Genomic DNA, 22,334 nt, shown 5'->3' with positions numbered 1-22,334 from the left:
AGTGTTTACTTAACAGGATTTATGAGATGTGTGTAACAGGTGTGTAAAGATTTAGCACTCGTCCATCTTTTTTCCTTGCGAGCATGGCTTACACACTTTCGAAGTGCGCATGCTCTGTTTTAAATGACGTCATTTGTGATATCATCATAATGGAGTTTTCCAGGGAAAGAAGTTGGCCCATCTGAGGTAAGTAAACACGGTTGAAAGAAATTTTTTGCATGTTATCAATGGGTTTTTTATTACATAGATTGATTAAATGGTGTTTCATACCGATCGTGTTATGTACAAGCGACAGAGTACCCGAGTTACTGAAAATTTCGATGATAAAAGTGATAAATCTGCGTGAACTGTTTGGGTTTTTTTTCTTTTTGAAATATAATCTTTGCAGTTAATGTACTCTGTATATTAAGAATTCATATTGATTTTGGATAAAATTTCACAAAAAGAAATGCGCCAGGTCCTTAGGAACCAACCCCCCTACCCCACCCCCCACACGGCACATTTTTTGGATGATTGGAACGTATACCCCTTTACATCTGTCTCCATACTTTGAAGTTTTTTCCAACGCCATGACATAAATAATAAATAGAAAAATAAATAAAAATGCAAAAATAAAAAAGAAAGATGTATATGTATTCGGATTGGCATGTTCCACTTTGTCCGGGTTGAAATCCCTGAGGATGCAAATGTACATTACGCCGCACTGCTTGTAGTACGTACATGGTACAGGCGTACCGCATAGGTATGTAACTACTAAGACTATAAACCAAACAGAATATGATATGTAAAACTATTACTCTGAATGCGTTTTACTTGTTTACAATGTAGCCTGTCGAGCTGTGGTGTCACACGCGTGGTTTACACGTGCACTTTAGGTGGCAGTGGAGGAAATTCGAACGATGTATGGATTATTGTCTCCTGGTAACTTTGGTAGTTACCTTTTGCTTTCAATCTACTTTTTAAGAATAATTCAACCCTCGCTAATCATTTCCAAGCTGCATTTCGATCTTGGAAGAATGATCTTCAGCTACAATACAAAATTAAGGGATGATGTTGTGTACTGAGTTTTTCTTGATTGTTTACATCTGTGATTGTGTATGTGATGTATAAACTGATCAAGCTGTACAGTCTCATGACATATAGTGGCATAGCTTCCATTTATATGCTTGCGCATCATTTTGTCAGAAGAAGAAATTTCTAAAATTAAGATTTTTAACATGTATATGATTATATGTGTTTGTTTGATTTTAGTATAATACCTGTAGAGAACATTTCAGTAATATGAAGTGCGACACATTTAGACGTATGCATGTGGTGTTTGAAGGTCTCATCTGAAAGACCAGCAACTTTCTCTTTTGAATGCTAAATATGACGATGGAGCATTCACCTCACTACCTACATTTACACCCTAAATAAAGTACATTAGCATGGCTCGAAACCATGATTTCTTCATCATGAAGCAAATGCTCTGTTACCACTGAGCTACCAATTTTTTAACATGAATTCATAGCTAAAAATTTTAAAAATTTATAACTAATTTTTTGGTTAATTCCATAAATATTATTCCTCTCTCTAGACACAATTCTGGGTAACCCCCTGCCTTTGGGGATATAAGCACATCATTGCTTTCAGAATGGGACAATGTGAGGAGAGCTTTTGTTATTTGTTATACTCTTAGTGTTGATGGCATCTATGAACAACAGGATAATGTTTTTAGATTATTATTTCTGATATCATATTTGTAAATTGTTTATGAGGGGTTGTTAAAGTTTGTGGACAAAAGGACTCACTTATTAAAAATTCAAAGTTATGATAAGTAAAAAATATAGGGATCTGTAACAAGATTGTAGATTTGAACATTTTAATTTTAATTAATTTTTATAAGTATTGATTTCAGATACATGTATGACATTGCATGCTTGATCGGGGAGGGGGGCTACAGTTAGATAATATTCTGGTCAGCATATTCGATAAACTACAGTTGTACATGGAACTCATTAAATCACTTCTTTTTCTTTCAGTGGTCTTCAACTTTTAATCTCCAAGAAGGAAATGTAATTAAAAGATGAATAAAGTATCCCTAAGAATACCAGAAGAAAGGCTGTGTTGAGAAAAACAGCCCTTCCTCGGTACCTCAGAACTAGATGATAGCCCGTGTTACTTTATGCTGAATATGACACAGTATAGAAGATCTGATCATGAAGAAGTTACACCATTGATACACTTGCCAACTGCCAAAACTACTTTCTGATAGTATGACGAGATTAGAAGATATCATGGTGTAGTCATGACACAAACTGCAAATCAAAGATTGTCTTCCCCAGAGGATGAACAGAGTGCTTCACATGGATAACATTTCCTTTTCGAGTTTTGAAATTAGTAAGTATACAAAATATTTTAGGCCACATAGTCATAAAATTATTTTTTAGATTTCCATCCTTGCTTGGAAAAAAATGGGGCAGGTGGTGTATTTTTTTATTTTTCAGAATATATATTTCCCGTTCATTATACTCGCATGTTCCTGTAGAGTGTAGATTACTTCATATTTTTTTTTACATTGTTTTCTTTGGACAGAAAATTTTCATACAACAATATTATAATTGTTTTTAAGTGATTTTGAAGTACATTTTCATGTAACACTGAAGTTGAACATTCTTTTGCGCTTTTTTGAATAATAGTAATTTTTAGCTCACCTGAGCTGAAAGTTTAAATGAGCTTTTCCAATCCCCTGTTGTCCGTCTGTCTGTAAACTTTCACATTTCTGACTTCTTCTCAAGAACCACTGGGCCAATTTCAACCAAACTTGACAAAAAGCATCCTTTGTGAAGGGCTTTCAAGTTAGTTCAAATAAAGGGCCACACCCCCTTTCAAAGGGAAGATATAATTACAAAATTGCAAAAATAGGGTTGGGTCATTTAAAAATTTTCTCCTAAAGAACCACTGGGCCAGAAGAGCTGACATTTACATGAAAACTTCCTGACATAGTGTAGATTGAAGTTTGTTCAAATCATGACCCCCATAGGTAGGATGGGGCCACAATAGGGGATCAAATATTTTACATACAAATATAAAGGGAAAATCTTTAAAAATCATCTTCTCAAGAAACACTGGGCTAGGAAAGTACAAATTTACATAAAAACTTCCTGACATAGTGCAGATTCAGGTTTGTTAAAATCATGACCCCCTGGGGTAGAATGAGGCCATACAAATCTTCTTCTCAAGAACCATTAGGCCAGAGCAGTTTACATAATTTACATGAAAGCTTCCTGACATACAGCTCTGTAGTGCAGATTCAAGTTTGTAAAAATAAAATTTCGAAAAGGTGTCGCTGTGTTTGGTGTAATTTTTGTTCGTTCTGCACAAACTAGCTCATTCAGCTTGACACAGCCTAGGTGTTCATATGTAATTTTTTTATTTTTCGTAACTTAAAATGTCGTGTAGCAATATTGGCCAGATCAAATTTTCCTTCCAATGTTATAATAGGACTAGACATGTGTATCATTTTGCATACAATTTAAAGTATGTTTTTGCATATACACATTTTTCTAATGCCTGTACACATTGAATTATTAAACACCAGGCACGTCCTCCTATCCCCTTTACAAGCTATGTTTGTGTGGGGTTTTTTGGAGTTAGATTTTAGGTAGGAGAAATCATGGCCCCGTGAGTAGGTTGGGCCACAATACTTAAATAGGGATCAAAGTTTTAGAAGCGAATATGTAGAACAAATCTTTAAATATGGGCCAAGGTGAATCAGGTGAGCGATGTGGCCCATGGGCCTCTTGTTTGAATATGCAGTTTATGCAGGATCAGGATATGCCATTGCCGTATCCGTTAATTAATGAGTCATAATTACCATCATTGTACCACAAAGCAACAGTCACTGTACTGTAGTTCTTTTGCTTAACATTATTCAATTCAGTTTGCCATCATCTTCTTCTAGTCTAAGACACGCACACTCAATAATAAAAGTTCCAAACACAGAATTGGGAAATGGCATGGTATCGCATACTTTCACATTCAATAGCATCTCCATTAATCAATTTTAACAAGGCATACATGTGCAGTCACTTGACCAAATGCATATCACACTGCAACAGTCCTTCACAACTACCACATCTTTGGGTACCCTTATAATAGAAACATGTCAAATATAACCACAACATGCCAAAATGTTAGGGTCAGTCATTGAAATGCTCTAAATGTTTGATATACAAGCCAAATATTTGTTCTCAACTTCTTTTTAAAAAAAAAAGGTAGAATAAAAAACAATGGGGTGGATAATTTTGAGAGGGGTGGGCGTGGATGATAATCTGTAAATATGAAATTCTATGTGGCCTTAAGTACAGTAAATATGAAAGCAGATCTTAGTATTTAACAATTTTGTTGATCCATAATTTATTTACAGATTTTATATGATCTTATTTTGTATAATTAAAATCTTAGATGATATGTGTAGAATAATTATATCATTTAGCAAAATGTAATGATTTGTAAACTAAAGATGCATATACATGTAGTAAATTGTGTAACAATTAATACATTCAACCCAAAAATGAATTTGCATATTTTAATTGATTTTTAGCTCACCTGAACCAAAGGTTCAAGTGAGCTTTTCTGATCACATTTTGTCTGTCGTCTGTATGTCTGTCCGTCTGTAAACTTTTCACATTTTCGACTTCTTCTCCAGAACCACTGGGCCAATTTCAACCAAACTTGGCCAAAAGCATCCTTGGGTGAAGGGCTTTCAAGTTTGTTCAAATGAAGGGCCATGTCCCTTTCAAAGGAGAGATAATCACAAAAATAGGGTGGGGTCATTTAAAAATCTTCTTCTCAAGAACCACTGGGCCAGAAGAGCTGAAATTTACCTGAAAGCTTCCTGACATATTGCAGATTCAAGTTTGTTCAAATCATGGCCCCCGGGGGTAGGATGGGGCCACAAGGGGGGATCAAAGTTTTACATACAAATATATAGGGGAAAACTTTAAAAATCTTCTTCTCAAGAACCACTAAGCCAGAAAAGCTGAGGCCAAAAATAAACATTGATTTGTTTGATGTACTCCGACCGACCAATCAAATTTGCTCCTACCCGACCATTTTTTCCAGCAATTTAAAACTTTGGGGGGGGGTCCCTTGAAAAATAGAAAATTCTCCTTATTCTAAAAGAAAATATTACAAATTTTCATGACGTTAAAAAAAAACCAAAAAAAAAAAAACCCTACCTACCGACCCACCTTGAAAAATGTGAGTTAGAGTACATCAAACAAAAATATTTTTAATGATGGCCTGAGATTTACATGAAAGCTTCCTGACATAATGCAGATTCAAGTTTGTTCAAATCATGTGCCCCGGGGGTTGGATGGGGCCACTAGGTGGGATCAAAGTTTTACATACAAATATATAGGGAAAAACTTTAAAAATCTTCTTCTCAAGAACCACTAAGCCAGAAAAGCTGAGGCCAAAAATAAACATTGATTTATTTGATGTACTCCGACCGACCAATCAAATTTGCTCCTACCCGACCATTTTTTTCAGCAATTTAAAACTTTGGGGGGGGGGGTCCCTTGAAAAATAGAAAATTCTCCTTATTCTAAAAGAAAATATTACAAATTTTCATGACGTAAAAAAAAAAAAAAAAACAAAAAAAAACCTACCTACCGACCCACCTTGAAAAATGTGAGTTAGAGTACATCAAACAAAAATATTTTTAATGATGGCCTGATCGAGATTTACATGAAAGCTTCCTGACATAATGCAGATTCAAGTTTGTTCAAATCATGGGCCCCGGGGGTTGGATGGGGCCACAATAGGGGATCAAAGTTTTACATACAAATATATATGAAAAATCTTTAAACATCTTCTTCTCAAGAACCACTGAGCCAGAAAAACTGATTTTTACATGAAAACTTTCTGACATAGTGCAGATTCAAGTTTGTTCGAATTATGGCCCCCGGGGTAGGATGGGGCCACAATTGGGGGGGACCCCATCAGTAAGCACGCCCCCTACTTCCGGTGTAATGGCAGTAACTGCAAAAATGAAGGCCATTGTGTACAATACTTCATTATCATTTAATGTTGTTCACGTTCTTCTGACCCAGGGATCGAATATTTTCCAACAATTTACAGTGGATCAAAGAGAATTGTTTTATAGTTTTTTTCTTCTTTATGCATATATGACCCAGTATGTCTCTGCAGAGCACAGATCTACATCTGGCATTTTCTAATTACTTAATGTTCACTATTTTTAGCGATCAATTAAGTTTTTTTAAAATTAGTTTTTCAGTCAAAATTATCATAAATATAAATCTATAGCTAACCAGGGGTATGATGCATGTGACCCAAATTTGTCATTATGCAGGGGCCTATATCTATTCTACGAAGTATATTTGATGCGCATTAAAGTTTGAAAATTTTAATTCAAAATATGCATTAAAACCGCTGTTTGAACAAGGCATAAGTATCATTTTAAAGTTACATATGTACGTAAGTATATTTGCTAGATATGATGTTCAAAAAGATTAATCAGTTTTTTTTAATTACTGATTAGATCACCTGAGTGGGTATAAGGATTGATAAACTAAGATTTTGAATTTTTAAAAAAGCTAACAGACAGATGAAAGAGCTTGATAAATACCATAATACAGTCCATCATAACATGGGTGCATGAAAATCAGGTTCTAGAGCAGATATTAATATATTAGGTAGAACATTGATGATACGTCTTATCTGGTATATGTAAGTTGTAACACCCTCTTCATTAATACTGTGCATTTTGACAAAATAGTATATGAAGTCCAGTGGTTCCATTGAATTTGAACATATGTTGAATAAATATATAGTTAGTAGTGGTAGGGAACAGGTACAATCTAATTAAAATTAGATCTTTGATCCGGTCATGCAATCACTTTGTGTAGCGATTGCATGAGCGGATCAAAGATCTAATTTTAATTAGATTGGGAACAGGTATTGCTTGAATGTGTCTACTAGATTTCTTGTTAAATAACCTTCACTTTAATTTCAGTCAAACATAATTTTGCATCAAAGAGAAAAAGTGGCTTTGACATAACCTAGAAAATACAATATTCATTAAATAGAGCATGGCACCAGGATAGCTAGATGCCCATATTCCCAGCAAAATGAGCCAGTCCTAAAGAGAGTCCACTAGAGATGAAATAAAACTCATTAAAATGTATTGAGAAAAGGTATATATATACAAGTTTTGATTTGCACCTTAAGAGTATATTGATAATTTGTATTTTGACAGCCTCCATCTGAAATACAATGAAAATATTGCTGCAGTACTGTAATTATGTCTCCCCTCTTTCAGGGGAGATATATTGTTTTTGTACTTTCTGTCCGTCTGCCACAAAATCTTGTGAACACTTCTCCTATATGGCTTATCGGATAGACTTGAAACTGTGTACAATATGCTTCATTGCCATTTGTAGATGTGTATATTGGTGGGACGGAAGGATCCAATTATTTTCCTAAAAGTTAATAGTAGATCTAAGAGGGGTGGAGGATGTAAAATACCTTGTCAACACTTCTCCTCCTATATGCCTTATTGGATAGATTTGAAACTTTGTACAATGCTTCATTGCCATTTGTAGATGTGCATATTGTCGGGACAGGAGGGTCCAATTATTTTTCTAAAAGTTAATAGTAGATCTGAGAGGTGTGGAGGATGTTAAAATAGCTTGTGAATACTTCTCCTATACGGCTTATCCGATAGACTTGAAATTTTGTAGAATACTTCAATGCCATTTGCGATGTGCATATTGCAGGGACAGATCAAAGATCCAAATGTTGTCCCTAATATAGTGGATTGTAGGGGTGGAGGGTGTAAAATAGTTTGTGAACCCTTCTCCTATGTGGCTTAATTATTGGAGTTCATAATGTCTATGTTCCTGCTCATGCTTTATCTTCCATACCATGCAGTACATTAAGGGGTTGGAGGTTTCATTTGGAGCACTTCCAATTTGGGGAGCTGGGGATACATTTGTTTTTCATAAAAACAATCTGAAGTTATGATATATTTGTCATAAAATGTTTATGATATCTGTATCACTTTGAATCTTTAAAAATGATAATTGATATGTGAATTAATATTTACAGCTGATCATTTGATAAACACTTACTTTGTAGAAATAGAAATTATGATTTTTATCTAATTGTACATTTCTTGCTACCTTTTACGAAGACCTTTTACTAATCACTTCTCTAAATATTTTTGCAGATTTGTCAGAATGTTATGCATCATGATCAACAGAAAAAAACTTCACAGGTAGACCAAAGCTGACATGGGATGAGATCCTAAAACGAGACCTAGAGTTTAGAGGATTGGATAGGATCAATCCACTGGGTCGCCAAGTGTGGAAGTACAAACTTCAACCTCGACAGGACAGCCAGACCTCACCCTTGCAAAAATATTAATTTGGCCTGGATAGTCAAAATGAGTGATGATGATGATATCAAGGTCTGACACTGTAAGCTCAGTAAGGGTAGATGCTGGCAATGGAGCTGTTAAGCAATACAACAAACAGGTTTAACATTGAACATGTTTATATACTTTTTTAGCTCAAATGAGCTTTTCTGATCACCTTTGCCTGTCGTCTGTCTCTCTGTAAACTTTTCACATTTTCATTTTCTTCTCCAGAGTGAACCACTGGGCCAGTTTCAATCAAACTTGGTATGCATCATCAATAGATAAAGGGTATGCAAAAATAGGGTGGGGTCATTTAAAAAAACCTTTTCAAGAACCACTGGACCAGGAAAGTTGAATTCACATAAAAGGTTCCTGTTTTGTGCAAATCATGGTATCCGGGGGTAGGGTGAGGTCACAATCGAGGATCAAAGTTTTACATTCATATATAGTACAGATTCAAGTTTGTTAAAGGTCATGGCTCACAGGGGTAGAGTGGGGTCACAATAGGGGATCTAAGTTTTATATGTGAAATATATACAAGGAAAATCTTTTAAAATCTTCTCCTAAAAAACTAGATGCAGAACTAAACCCAAAATCGTAGCTCTTTGAGAAGATATTGGGGCAAGTCAGAGCACTAGAGCTTCAGATGAACCCCTTATTAAAAATCTTCAATTTACGGCACAGAAAAAAAGTGCATGGTTAAGTTCCTCTATCACTGCATTCCTGCATCGCTGTCTCATGAATTTAATATTAAATAATTCCTAACATATTTTCCCACTATACTTGTTTCCAAGCATACTTTCAAATATTCCTTAAACCCACATATAACCTAAAAACTCACAGCTTCAAGTGATTTTCTTTGTTGATATAGCCATGTTAGGAATACGTAGCCAGTCAATTTGAACCCCAGTTCATTTCCATACTCGTACTCATTTTGAAACATAATGTCTGTGTGAACTAATATCCCCACAAATATTTTTAGTGAAATATTTTGGATGAAATCATCCCAGTTGGGTTAAATACTTATTATTCAAAAACTGTAGGTTTGAATATTGAACTAATCTCACAGCTTTCTTCAGTTTGGTCCCCATCCACTCTAGTCTGTTTTTACGCTTAACTATTGAAATGGAGTGTAAGGGATCAGACTAGGCTTTAATAGCATTATCAATTTTCAAAAGCTTTAGAAAAATTATACAATTTTAGGTCACTTGAGTAAACTCAGATGACATATTGCTATTGGTCTGCGTCCGTTGTAGTCCGTCGATGTTAACAATTGAATATTTTTAACTAAATTCTATAACTGAAAGGTGAAGATAACGAACAGCGATCAATCTACGATTCGAATAACAGAATTCTTTTCAAATTTAGTATGAAGCACACAAATTTACATTAAACCTTCCTGACATAGTGCATATTCAAGTTTGTTAAAATCATTTCCCGGGAGGTATGGTGTGGTAACAATAGGGGATCAAAGTTTTATATGCTGATATATTTAAAGGAAAAATCGTTAAAGATATCTCTTGAACTATTTAAGCTAGAGCTTTCATATCTTGTATATACAATTTTTATGGCAAAACAAATCTGACCTATTCAGTGTGTCCTGAACTACATTGTGTTTAAGGTAAAACTTATACGGTACCAATTTTGATGCACCAGATGCGCATTTCGACAAATAATGTCTCTTCAGTGGTTGGTGTGGGTTCGAATCCTGCTTGCACCGGTAAGTGAGAAAGTTTCCCAGTTTACTCTCGGAAGGTCAGTGGTCTCTTCCCAGGTACATTGTATCTGGGTTCTCTCTTCCACCAATAAAAACTGGGCACCACCAGATAACTGAAAAATTGTTGAGTGTGGCGGAAAACAGCTAAAACAATCAATCATATTATGTTCTTTGACCTTGTGACCCTGAACTCTGAGTTTGACCTACTTTTAAGAAAGTATAACTTATTAAGTATATCCAGGACTATTTTAGATAGGGCTTTCATGTATTGTATATAGATTACTTATGGCAAGGTCTTTCATATCATTCCAAGACCTATGACTTCATACCTTGGTCTTATCCAGAACAGCAATATCATGCTTGTCATATCTTTGTGTTATATGATTTTATTTTAGTAATGTTGTGTTCTTTAGAGGTAGGTTTGGGTCACATTATTCATGAGAATAAATATTGATAAAATAGCATTTAAAAATCAAAACAGCAGGGCCAAGGTGACTCAGGTGAGCGATGTGGCCCCTGGGCCTCTTGTTGATTTTGATATTTGTACAGATATCGTTTGTATGAGAAATGGAACTCTTTTTTTTTCTTTTACAAATACATGTATTATCATATGGATCCATCTGTGTTGATTATTTAATCAAAGGACTACATTCAATGTATTAAATGCAAATTTATTGATATGTCTGTGGTTGAATTACTCATGTATGTATACATTTTTTTAGCACATGCAATTACATATATAATGTATATATATATATATATATATATATATATATATATATATATATATATATATACTAATTGTACATATAACATCTCCTGTAATATAATAAAATATATGACTGAGAATAAAAGACCTGCTGTTTTCATTGCTACCATGGAACATTAAAAGATTAGAATAATTCAAATATCTTAATGAATTCTGTAATATATGAATTTGATATTTGTATACAATTGCCTCACTGGTGTTCAATGTGAACTTTAGTTTATCATTTCAGTTTGCTCTTTATATCAAATCAAAATTTAAGACAAATAAGGAATTATTTCCGAAATTGGTTAATATGGTACATTGTAGTAAAATAATCAAGAGTTTATTCATATGAGATAGCTAAATTCCACATGGATAACCAGTGACTGGTTCTTAATTGTCAACATTTTCACCAAACAGTTTAGAAATTACCCCGGTACATACTATTGGGGGATTATAAAATTCCTTAAAAAGTGACATATTTTTAAATATCACCTTTTCAAGGAGAAAAATCCCTTTAAGTATATGAATCCTATGAAGAAATTAAAAGAGAGGTGGCTATAGGTATATGCGACCCACCTGATCTTTATTTTTCTGCAACATATTCAAGTGTGTTTTTATCACTTGTATGCTGAGATTCATTTGTGGCAAGAGCTGTTATGATGTCTCGAGTCAGAAAGCACCAGAATCCACTAGGAATAGTTTTAGATCTATGGAGCGCCAAATTAACAAACTCAAATATTTGAAGATATCTTTAATTATTTGAAGATATTATCAATTCATTTCATGCACGCAATCAAAGATCTCTTCAAATAATTAATATCTTCAATTCTGCATTATTGAATTGAATTATTGATATCATTATTTATTCTGCTGAATTGATGCACGCAATAATTTAATTGTTGCTCTACTCAAATGAATTATAATTTAATGATACCAACAATAGAATTAATGCATTGCTACAATTCAATTGAAGAGAGCAATAATTCATTAATGCTAACATCACTTAATGTGCACAATAATTGAATTATTGCTCTCTTCTATTGAATTAATTATATCATTAATTAAATTGATGCGTGGAATAATTATTTTAGAGAGATTATCTAATTGAGATATAATCTTCAATTCAAGATATCCACAATTGAATGATTTCTTTAATTGAATTGTTGCTCTTTTAAAAAAAAAATGATGCGCGCATTAATTGCTTATGAAAGAGCCTTGTATATATAATTAAAAAGATCCTCCATTGAATTAAAAGAGATAATCAAGTCATTCATACAGAGCTCTAAATTAATTTTTGCGAGCAATATTTCCACCACATGGATGTGCGCAGCAATTGAATTAATGAGAGCGATAATTGATTTGATGCGCGTATATTATTGGACTTCAATTTGAGCTTATGTAAAACATTAATAAGATTTTAAAAATCAACCTGGTGAATTTGTATTATAAAGGTCATGAGAGGACACGTCCAGTTTTTGAACAAAAACAGAAGGTAATATATTCCCTTGAATTTGCAATTGGTCATCTCTGTTCTCAGATCGGCAGGGAAAGGAGTGGGGGTCCAAATCACTTTTATGAGGGTGATTATTTCTCATTCGAAGGCGCGAATTGTCAATGTTCAGGGAATGTTTTAAATCTCTACTTGCCTTTCGAGACTGAACTAAGTTCATCAATAAAACTTACAAATATGTAACTTGAATTTTACCTTTCGTTATAATAGTTCAATGTATGCGCAATGTACCAGGTTCAATTGTCGGTGTGTTTCAGACGTGGTTAATTGGGGGGGGGGGGGTGTCCAACACGTAACACGTTTAGGGAAGGGCGTAATGAGTGCCAAAGGCACGAAATCTCTAAACAAAAATATCTAAGATGAAGCAAAATCGTGATTTTTGGGGGTTCTCTATTACAATTTTGTCCTCATATTTCAAGGTGAGATGATAGTCAAAATTGACATAATGTGCATGTACATATCATAAACATGTAGATATTTTTGTAACAGTATATAAAGGAACCGGGAACAAATCCTGATTCTGAAGTTATGTTATATAAACTGGTGTTATAAACCGGATTTTCAAAGAATTTATGGTTTTTGCAACGTTTGATTAAAGTTTTCTGTAAGGTCACATCTATGTAGTTACATATATAAACAGAATGTTCATGAAAATGTTCCCTTTTAGAGTGGAATTAAGATATCGCGTAACATTTCTTTACAAAGATATCTAATTTTTATTCATGTCAAAAGTCAACAAAAAACTTAAAGTGATACAAAAAATGTATATACTTATGAATACTTGTTTTAGATCCTTTAGGCACTGTATTACAGAATTTTGATTTTATTTATCATACTTTTTGGTCGAATTACTACAGAGTCTGGCCCGTACAGCATGCATTGGCAAACGAGGGAGTCTATAATCATAGAAGTATATATATATATATATATATATATATATATATATATATATATATATCTATATATATATATATATATAATAATGATGATTATCATAAGTTATTATTACATTAAAAGTCATCATTATGGACACTACTACCCCTCCCCCCGACCGGTCGCGGTAGCTCATTGGTAGAGAGTTCGCTTCGTAACCGGGAGGTCGTGAGTTCAAGCATCGTTCATGCGTCAAACCTAAGACGTTAAAATTGGTAGTGTTAATTGCTCCTTCGCCAAACGCTCGACATTTAGAAGTGAGAATCACGGATCTTTTGGATGTGACCATATAAACGTATATCCCTTGTCGTACATGTAGTAGGTATTGGCACGATATTTCAAAGAACCCTCACTGCTACGACTCTGAACCCTATGGATACATTGGATATGTCTAAATTCGTGGTACTCCGCTTAAAGCTGGTTACGTCTCAATATGAATAAAATATTCTCGACGGGACGTAAAATATATAATCAATCATCCAATCAATACTACCCCCCCCCCTTTATTTTTTATTTTCTTGCGGCGATAATTTCAACGAAATGTGTGGATTCCCTGTCTATCCCATCCCAATTTCGATTTATGTCATTGTTTCACGCTTTTTTGTAAGCTTTAGAGATTTGGCCTTATTTATTTAGCGTGGTGAGAATGATTGTTTGGATGTTTCAGAGTGTTTGATTGCCCGTGTGTATCAGAGTGTTTAGCTGGCTGCGTGTATCAGAGTATTTAATTGGCCATGTGAGTCAGAGTGTTCAATTACACGTGTGTATCAGAGTGTTCATTTGCCCGTGTGTGCCAGAGTGTTCAATTGCCTGTGTGTAAAGGAAAGTGTTCAATTGACCGTGTGTAAAGGAATGTGTTCAATTGCCTGTGTGTAAAGGAAAGTGTTCAATTGCCTGTGTGTAAAGGAAAGTGTTCAATTGGCCGTGTGTAAAGGAAAGTGTTCAATTGCCCGTGTGTAAAGGAAAGTGTTCAATTGCCCGTGTGTAAAGGAAAGTGTTCAATTGCCCGTGTGTAAAGGAAAGTGTTCAATTGCCTGTGTGTAAAGGAAAGTGTTCAATTGACCGTGTGTAAAGGAAAGTGTTCACTTGATAAGCAAAAATTCAAGGAGTGAATAAAACGATATTTCACAAATTTCGACCGCAGCAATGTCTTCTATGTTGTTTTTAGTACCAAATAGTAAATTTTCGTACTAAAATACCAATAACTGTAGAAGTGTTCAGTTGCAGGTGGGAAGTTAAGGTGTTCATTTGACACGCGTTACACGTGTGTGTGTGTGTGTGTGTGTGTGTGTGTGTGTGTGTGTGTGTGTGTGTGTGTGTGTGTGTGTGTGTGTGTGTGTGTGTTCTAGATTCTTGGTGAGATTTAACAATCAAAATATGGGTCAATTTTTATCATCACCTTCATCCCCGTTTCTATAAAGTATACGTTTTTATTATATTTATATACCTACATTAGGTATACAGTGAAAGTTGAAGGTAAAGAACAGTGATCAATCCCCTAGTGCACAGTGCTTAGACTGTTAATTTGTCAATCGTCTGGGGATAAAGAATGTCGTATGCCTCAATGACCTTTAAAACGGTAGTCCTATGTCACGGTAGGCCTTCACACGATCAATACCCTTACTGATACATCCAAGAGCGTCATTCTTAAGTCAATTGTTGAGGCACTTCTCCCACACTCATTGACGTCTATATTTGTGAATATGCTTGAATTGGACATAAAATAACACATCATCTTTATTGACCATCTTTAATGTTTTCCATTGCAACGAATGAAACCTTTTTTTTTTTCGACAAAAAGAAGCAGCACGCAGGAAGCTTACACAGTCTGTATGTAAACGTTCATAACATCGGCAAAACCGGGACCTGCAAACAAAATACAAAATAATATTTAAAAAATTGCATTATTTCCGATTCATTTTGGAAACAGTGATCACAGGATGAAACTATGGCATTCAATAAGCTTGAAATGTAACTTAAAGTTTATTGAACGGTTACTGAACGGTGACAGAACGGTTACTGAAAGGTGACAGAACGATTACTGAACGGCGAATAAAAGGTGACTAAATCACAGAAACTGGGCGAACTGAATGACAGTTTCATACTTTGGATCATAGTATAATCATATGATCTATAGAAAGAAAAGAAATTATTCCCTTATTTTTAACAGAGAGAAAAAATATCTCAATGATACCATATAGATACATGGAAAAAGAGAGAGAGAGAGAGAGAGAGAGAGAGAGAGAGAGAGAGAGAGAGAGAGAGAGAGAGAGAGAGAGAGAGAGATAGAGAGAGAGAGGAGGGTAGATATACACAATCCACATGTACATACATGTATGTAGTCGTAAAGTAAGATGTACAATAGTGAGGTTGATATATTTTACATTATCATACTCGGTCTGAAATCACTGAAGTGCTTCAACTAAACTTTACAGCCATTGTATCATATAATAAGTTGTGGATAGAATAGGAGGAATGTGTTTACTACGCAGTTGTGTTAAGTAGGGCCATAGAAATATGTCAGGAAAAAAGCATATTAATAAACAAATCAATTTGTGACAAATTCTGTAAACACAACCCTTTTATACAAAAACAATATGTATATATCATTAAGTGCATATTGACCTCTTATACATTTTTCACCAGATCGACAGTCTCTACATCAACTCTGTATCACGTGATCAAATATCAAGATAAAAACGTATCGTGTATGTATAAATCGTTGGATTGGCACGATATCCAGATATCAATGCATGTTGAAGTTAATATAACTTCAAAGCATATTAATTTCTTAATTTGAAAAGTGCTGAGAGCAAGTTTATTGTGACTTGTAACATGTCTAATTTTTGCATTGAATATGCAAGATGCGGCGATTTGTGCACATACGAAGTTGAATCTAGCCTGAAAAACATATTTTCTGTTGAAGCCAGAACTTGCTCCCCTAACTTTCCTTTGGCACTGAAGTTCACTTGTCACATAAATCAAACATCTTTCACTTAAAAACCTCGGGGTGTCGTGCCAATGATGAAATTTCTATGTACGGAAACCCTGTTTATGCAAATGAGTCCATTGTGAAAGTAACTATACGCGTAGATTAGGGGCGATATCAAGATCACAATATAATATGGATATTACTTAAGCATGTATGCTATATAAAGAAGAAATTGAAACTTTTTCAATATCAAAGAGAATTAATATAACCCATTTGACAGAAACTTTTACGCGATTGCAGTTTACCGTTTGACAGCGATGGTAAATAACGAAACAATATTTTGACATTTCCAACAACAAAAGGACTGTAGATATGTACGTCATGACCTTCGTCATGACGTATTTTTCATTGTGACGTCGTACAATGTGCCAGTGCGGTAAAGTATATTTATGTACAGCACTGGTAGTAAACATTTTATGGGGAAAGCCTTAACTCAACCGCGTATAATGTCATTTACTTCGATTCCAGTTCGTCAGTCCTGACCCTTTACTGTACATGAACAGCGGGAAGACTCCCTTATTGGCCCACGTGCAAACATCTTTCTTATCTATCACCACAAACCACCCCGCATCCTTTGGACATCCACCATAGTTTCTGTTGATGTAGAAGTGTCTTTTGACATGAGCGTGGTGCCTGAAAAGATCAAAATAGTCATAAATGTTGTAGATTTCTACGGAATAGATGTATTGTATCTGATGACATCACTAAAAGTATTTTGTTACAAACAGTACGGCTATCGTAACGACTAGATTTTCTGATAGCCATGAAAATAGAATGTACATGCATATATAAAAATCAATTTTGAACATTCATGAAGACGTGAACTGCAGCGCTTCACGTCTAAATACTTTTCAATAAGAGCTAGGATACACGCTTCCTGAAGTATGCTGGCGTTTTAACGTCGCAGTTCATGCCCTTATATAAGAAAAGATTTGATAAAATAAAACTCCGCTAACATATACGTACCCTGCAATGGAGAAAAAGTTTGTTCGTGAATTCGGTTTTAGGTCGTACCAACTGCTATGTAACAATCTCGATTTGCTGAACCAGTTGATGAAGCTACTCCCACTTCCATCAAATTCCAAGTAAGCCAGCGTTTTCCCTTGACCTCCAAGTACTACACGGATCTGAAAGGTATATTTACCATGGCTACAATCAAAATGGCTTGGAATCGTAAGAAGAATCAATTTTGTTTGTATCTGAATGCTGGAACACGTCCCGTGGAAGAAAGGTTTTTCTCAAATAGAGATAAATGTGATAAATTTTGATATATGGCAACCAAGACTGGAGCAATTATGATTTGTTATCGTATTAACGCCTACCGTTCATCATGTACATTTAGTTGCGATGGCCGTATCATGTACCCTAGCGTTGCACTTCATCAACGTCATATCGGAAAGACTCGACACGTTTATATACAATTACATGTGTTAGACAAAGAAACAGTTACTACTTATGTTAAATGTCTTAAGTTGGAAGAAGTACCGTGATCGAGAATCGATGACTGGACTTCCTCATTGCAAAATGATCACCCTTAACACTAGACCACAGCGACCGGTAGAATAGGAATTGTAATATGTGTCCCGTAGCATATAAAGTGTATTTTACATCACCTAATTCATATGAAAGGGTAATTTATCCTTTTCTTTTAATCTTAAATGGTCAAAAATGAGCATGCTACTAAGCAAATATATATTTATTTGGATTTATTCATTAAAATGCCTTACATTTACAAATAGTTATATTTAAAAAAAAACATGATACATGTATTATTCTACCCTAGATGCACAAATATCTATTTTTTATGCATGAATTCTTAGCAAATAAATCGGCTATTTCATATGCCAATACGAAGTCAATATAATCTCATATATCATCCCATTGTAACGGTGAAAATTTGGAGTAGTTTGGTTTATGTTCAGTGTATAAAATTTCCTGTTAGGTGGTCATTTGAACTATCAAAATTAAATTGTTTGTATGAGAGATGAAAATAACGACCATTGATCAATCTCATAAATTCCATAAACAATATAAGATAGAGAGTTGGGCAAACACTGATCCCTGGATATACCAAAGGTGAGATCAGGTGTCTGTGAGGAGCAACGATCCCGTGTTGACCGGTCGCATCCACCGTGAGCCCGTTATCTTGATCAGGTAATCGGAATTATTCGTAGTAAAAGTCAGTGTGCCAAAAATGACCGGTATTGGCATGAAACATGTCAGACTGCATTTGACTCAATGATAGGTTGTATTGGCAAAGTAGATCGTTTTGATAATCATAGATTTTGCGAAATGTTGCGACTTTAAACGAGAGTGTTGGAAACCCTGCACCATCAACTTGTTTCTCAGTAGCCTGCTTCAATTTAAAAACTGACTATATGCAGAACAAACTCTTGCGTATCGAATCATTTGAGAGATATAAACATCATATACAGGTGATAATAGAATGTTGCTACATGTATATTTCTAAATTTTACGAAACACGCTCTAACTGTAGCGAATCTGATGAAACCTGCAATCTAATAACTATTGTAAAGAATGTGAAATGAAGAGCATAGTAAACACGGACCCCTGGACATACCAGAAAGGTCAAACAATTGGTATGAAACATGTATTTTGATACTTTTATCTTGTTATTATTATTATAATAAACTTATCAAAAAATAGTGTATAAACTATAAACCTGGTTTTTTTCAAAGATCAAATCGGTAAGGGTGTTGGTAACTGCGATTTATGTGACGTCATTCCTTTGTTTAAGCGCCTCGTTATTTGTAAGGAACACAAAATTCCAGACAACTACTTCATAATATGTTGATTAACTTGAGTTCAATCTTTATCATTTTAATGTACACATTCTCTATTAATACAGTTATTTTATTATAGAGCTTATCAAAACTGTATCAAAAATGTCTTGAAAATTTCGAAATTCAAATCCAAAGAGATAAACTGCCTCGAACCTAAGACATTTTGCATTCATGAAGGTCAGAAGCACTTTTCACTGAATTCACGTAGGCTGATGAGAAATGTTTTAAGAATTAAACAATGTTTTATATGACAAAACGCTTTACTAATATTATATATTGGATATTTAATCATTCTTATGATTTGTAAAGAATCAAATATATTTCCAATATCAGTAAATCATCGTTAAATTTAGGCTGAAGGTGTATTGTAAGTAATTCAATATTATCATGCCTCTCCATTCCTTAAAACAATAGACTGTGGCCCGTTTAGGGCCTCTGTTCCGTTACTTTTTTTTAAGAAATGGAGAGGTATATGTACTTGGCATTAATTTAAACATATCGATTGTTGAATTATGTTTACTGGTAAATAAGATGAGTCCGTGTTAGGGATAAGTTGGTCAAGCACATTTTGTTCACATTTAAGGTAAAATGTTTGGGTTTTAAGCCATTCAAAGTTTCGCTGCCATGTTGTATTAAACTATCTTCACCCACCTCTTCGATTATCTATATAACTTGCACATTTTCATGACTTTCCTTGTTTGTTTTTTTCAGTTTTAGAATATATATTTGAAAGATAATAATTATCTAATTTTCAGAAGCTTGAAAATAATTGCGTATTTGAACATATCATTATTTAAAGCCTGTAGTACTCATGTGTTCGAGCTCACCATATGTACATACATGTAGTGTTTTATTATATAGATAATTTATGTTCAGTTGAGCAGGTAAAGCAAAAAATGTCAAATTTATCGACTAGCCACATCAGCTTGTGTATCAATCTCCTACGAAGAAAATTAACGTTTTTATTATTTTGTCGTTTAATTCATGTTCGGTGTTACTAAAATACCGATTAAGAGGCAGATCGGAGAAATACTACGGCAAGTTCGGGCCTCAAAAACATTAACTAATCTTTTCGGTTGCATATTGGAGAACAGTTATTACCAAGGGAGTCATTATCCTCGTAGCTTTTCAAAAAAATAAAAACCTTGAAGTTGACCAACAGTAACAGTGGTAGATATACACGGAAATATTCACACCATATCTTCAGTTTAACTAACAGGTGGTGCGTTGTAGAACGCGACTGGCGGCGAGGTTTGCGCTAAAACTAAAAAGAGATCTGAATACATGTATGTTGTCTATTCTACCCTCCAGTTCCGATCCGCATAAATTTACATTAGATAATAAATTGTATTACTTTAAAACGACTAGCAAAGTTAAAAGAACGTCAAATCTTAAAAGATTTTCCCATGGTGTTTGAGGATAACATTGATTAACCAGAGCAAATATAATGTACACGGTAATCTTAGGTCGCAAGAGGACAATAATGTGCACCCCATGTTTAGCGTTCGAACTTCCGTATATTTCATAAAATTTTACACTTACACACACACACACACAAGTAGAATATTCCACCCATATATCTTTGGAGATATATAGATTAACACAATGCATTAATCTTTGATTATAATCGAGCTTATGGTTTTCTATAGTGTTATCTGTAATTATTTCAACTGCACGTGTAAGTGTATTTCTTTTACAAGGTGGAATTATAAATAGTGCAAATTGTTCTACATGGCATTCAAAAACTGTGCAAGTACGTACCTTCAAAATGCTGAGATATCTCCATTTATCAATTAGAGGACTTCGAAGATGCTTTCTAGTATCTCTCCAATTATCGAGATCAAAACCGTCCGGAATGCAACCAACTGCTGGTGTACATCTTGAAGGTGATCTCTTGTACCATGCAGCACGAACATCCTGTTTGTTACCTTTAACAGCATGGAAAACTAGCTGCCAGTCTGAAATGGATGTAAATGTCAATTTATGTCATCGGATTGGTAAAATACATGTACTACTTTTGAGAGTCGAACAATTAATTTACTGTTTAGAAAATATCAGCATTTCATAGAACATTTGACACTACAAAAATGACACATTATTATTTCACAAAAAGAAATTAAAAACGTTTTGATCAACAATTAAAACTCACCATCTTCTTCAGATATGCCATAACTACCGGAAAGATCATGTGCAAAGAGCACGCAAACCAACATCCATGAAAACCAGATCATGTCGATTTTACCCTATAACATAACAATATTTAAAAACGAGTGAACAATATCATCAATCATATAAGGAATACTTAATCAAGGGTAGGGCAAACACGGACCCCTGCAAATACCAGAAGTGAATTAGGTGGCCTGGAGGACATCGCATCCCCACCGACCAGTCACCTGCCGCGAGCCCCACACATTGATATCATGTTTAATCTAACACTATCTAAGTATATCAAATTAAATGAAAATAACATTGTCAAAAACCTTCCACACATGAGATCACATTATAAAAAAATACAACCATATCACTTACCTGGTATGCTCAGAAGACTCCTCCGTCAACTGTTAATTCGAGTATCTCAAAATGATTTCTTATATACAAAACAAAGTATCTGTAATCGAAAACACCTGCGGTTATTTAAAACACATTTTATTGTTTCAATGTTTCGATTATTATAAATTTCTTATAGAATTTTGTAAAACAGGTCCAATTTCATATCCATTACATCCTCTGACACAATTGTTTCTGAAGATAAAAGTAGATGCACCGAACTTTTCAAAGCGACTTGTACAAAATAAAATTAATGAGTAACAAAGTGTTCTCAAATATCTAAAACAATCTGTTACATCTAGCATGTTCTCGGATCAATCAACAATCGACGGCACCTATAAATCTATTAATGGTGTTCATGCTTGGATTTTTCAAAAATGGGAATACGGCCTGCATTCTGTGATTCTGGACGTTCCACATAACATCCTCCTTAAACCAAACGAAAATCCTTCCACATCCTGTCGTCAGTTCCGTAAGAATTACCTTTACTAAGAAAGGGATTATATGCAGTCAGCATAAACAACATTTTAGGTCGTACTTTTTTTAAATCTTCTATTCATTTCAACATATTTCTAGTTCTTGTTTACATCATGTATATCATATAGTATACTAGCAGTAAAAAGAAACGTAATATTTTTGTAATATGATATTCAGA

General features: G+C 34.4%; 1 protein-coding gene and 1 long non-coding RNA gene across 2 annotated transcripts; one reads left to right on the top strand and one right to left on the bottom strand.

The window, feature by feature from the left end:
• The first annotated feature begins 1,850 nt into the window (after nucleotides 1-1,850).
• LOC130052768 (uncharacterized) lies at nucleotides 1,851-10,006 on the top strand. Its single transcript, XR_008801156.1, has 3 exons — nucleotides 1,851-6,859; nucleotides 6,964-7,202; nucleotides 8,237-10,006. It is a non-coding gene; the product is annotated as an uncharacterized LOC130052768 (long non-coding RNA).
• A 5,066-nt stretch (nucleotides 10,007-15,072) lies between these two features.
• On the bottom strand, nucleotides 15,073-21,793 carry LOC130052758 (uncharacterized). Its single transcript, XM_056158679.1, has 6 exons — nucleotides 21,662-21,793; nucleotides 21,282-21,375; nucleotides 20,894-21,090; nucleotides 17,295-17,455; nucleotides 16,786-16,961; nucleotides 15,073-15,202 (listed from the first exon to the last, which is right to left on the bottom strand). The coding sequence occupies exons 2-6, from the start codon at nucleotides 21,361-21,363 to the stop codon at nucleotides 15,156-15,158; spliced, it is 663 nt and encodes a 220-aa protein (XP_056014654.1). The 5' UTR covers nucleotides 21,364-21,375; nucleotides 21,662-21,793; the 3' UTR covers nucleotides 15,073-15,155.
• Between the last annotated feature and the right edge of the window lie 541 nt (nucleotides 21,794-22,334).

Source organism: Ostrea edulis, chromosome 3 (assembly GCF_947568905.1).
Source record: "Ostrea edulis chromosome 3, xbOstEdul1.1, whole genome shotgun sequence".
NCBI lineage: Eukaryota > Metazoa > Mollusca > Bivalvia > Ostreida > Ostreidae > Ostrea > Ostrea edulis.
This window is presented reverse-complemented; position numbering and strand designations above follow the sequence as displayed.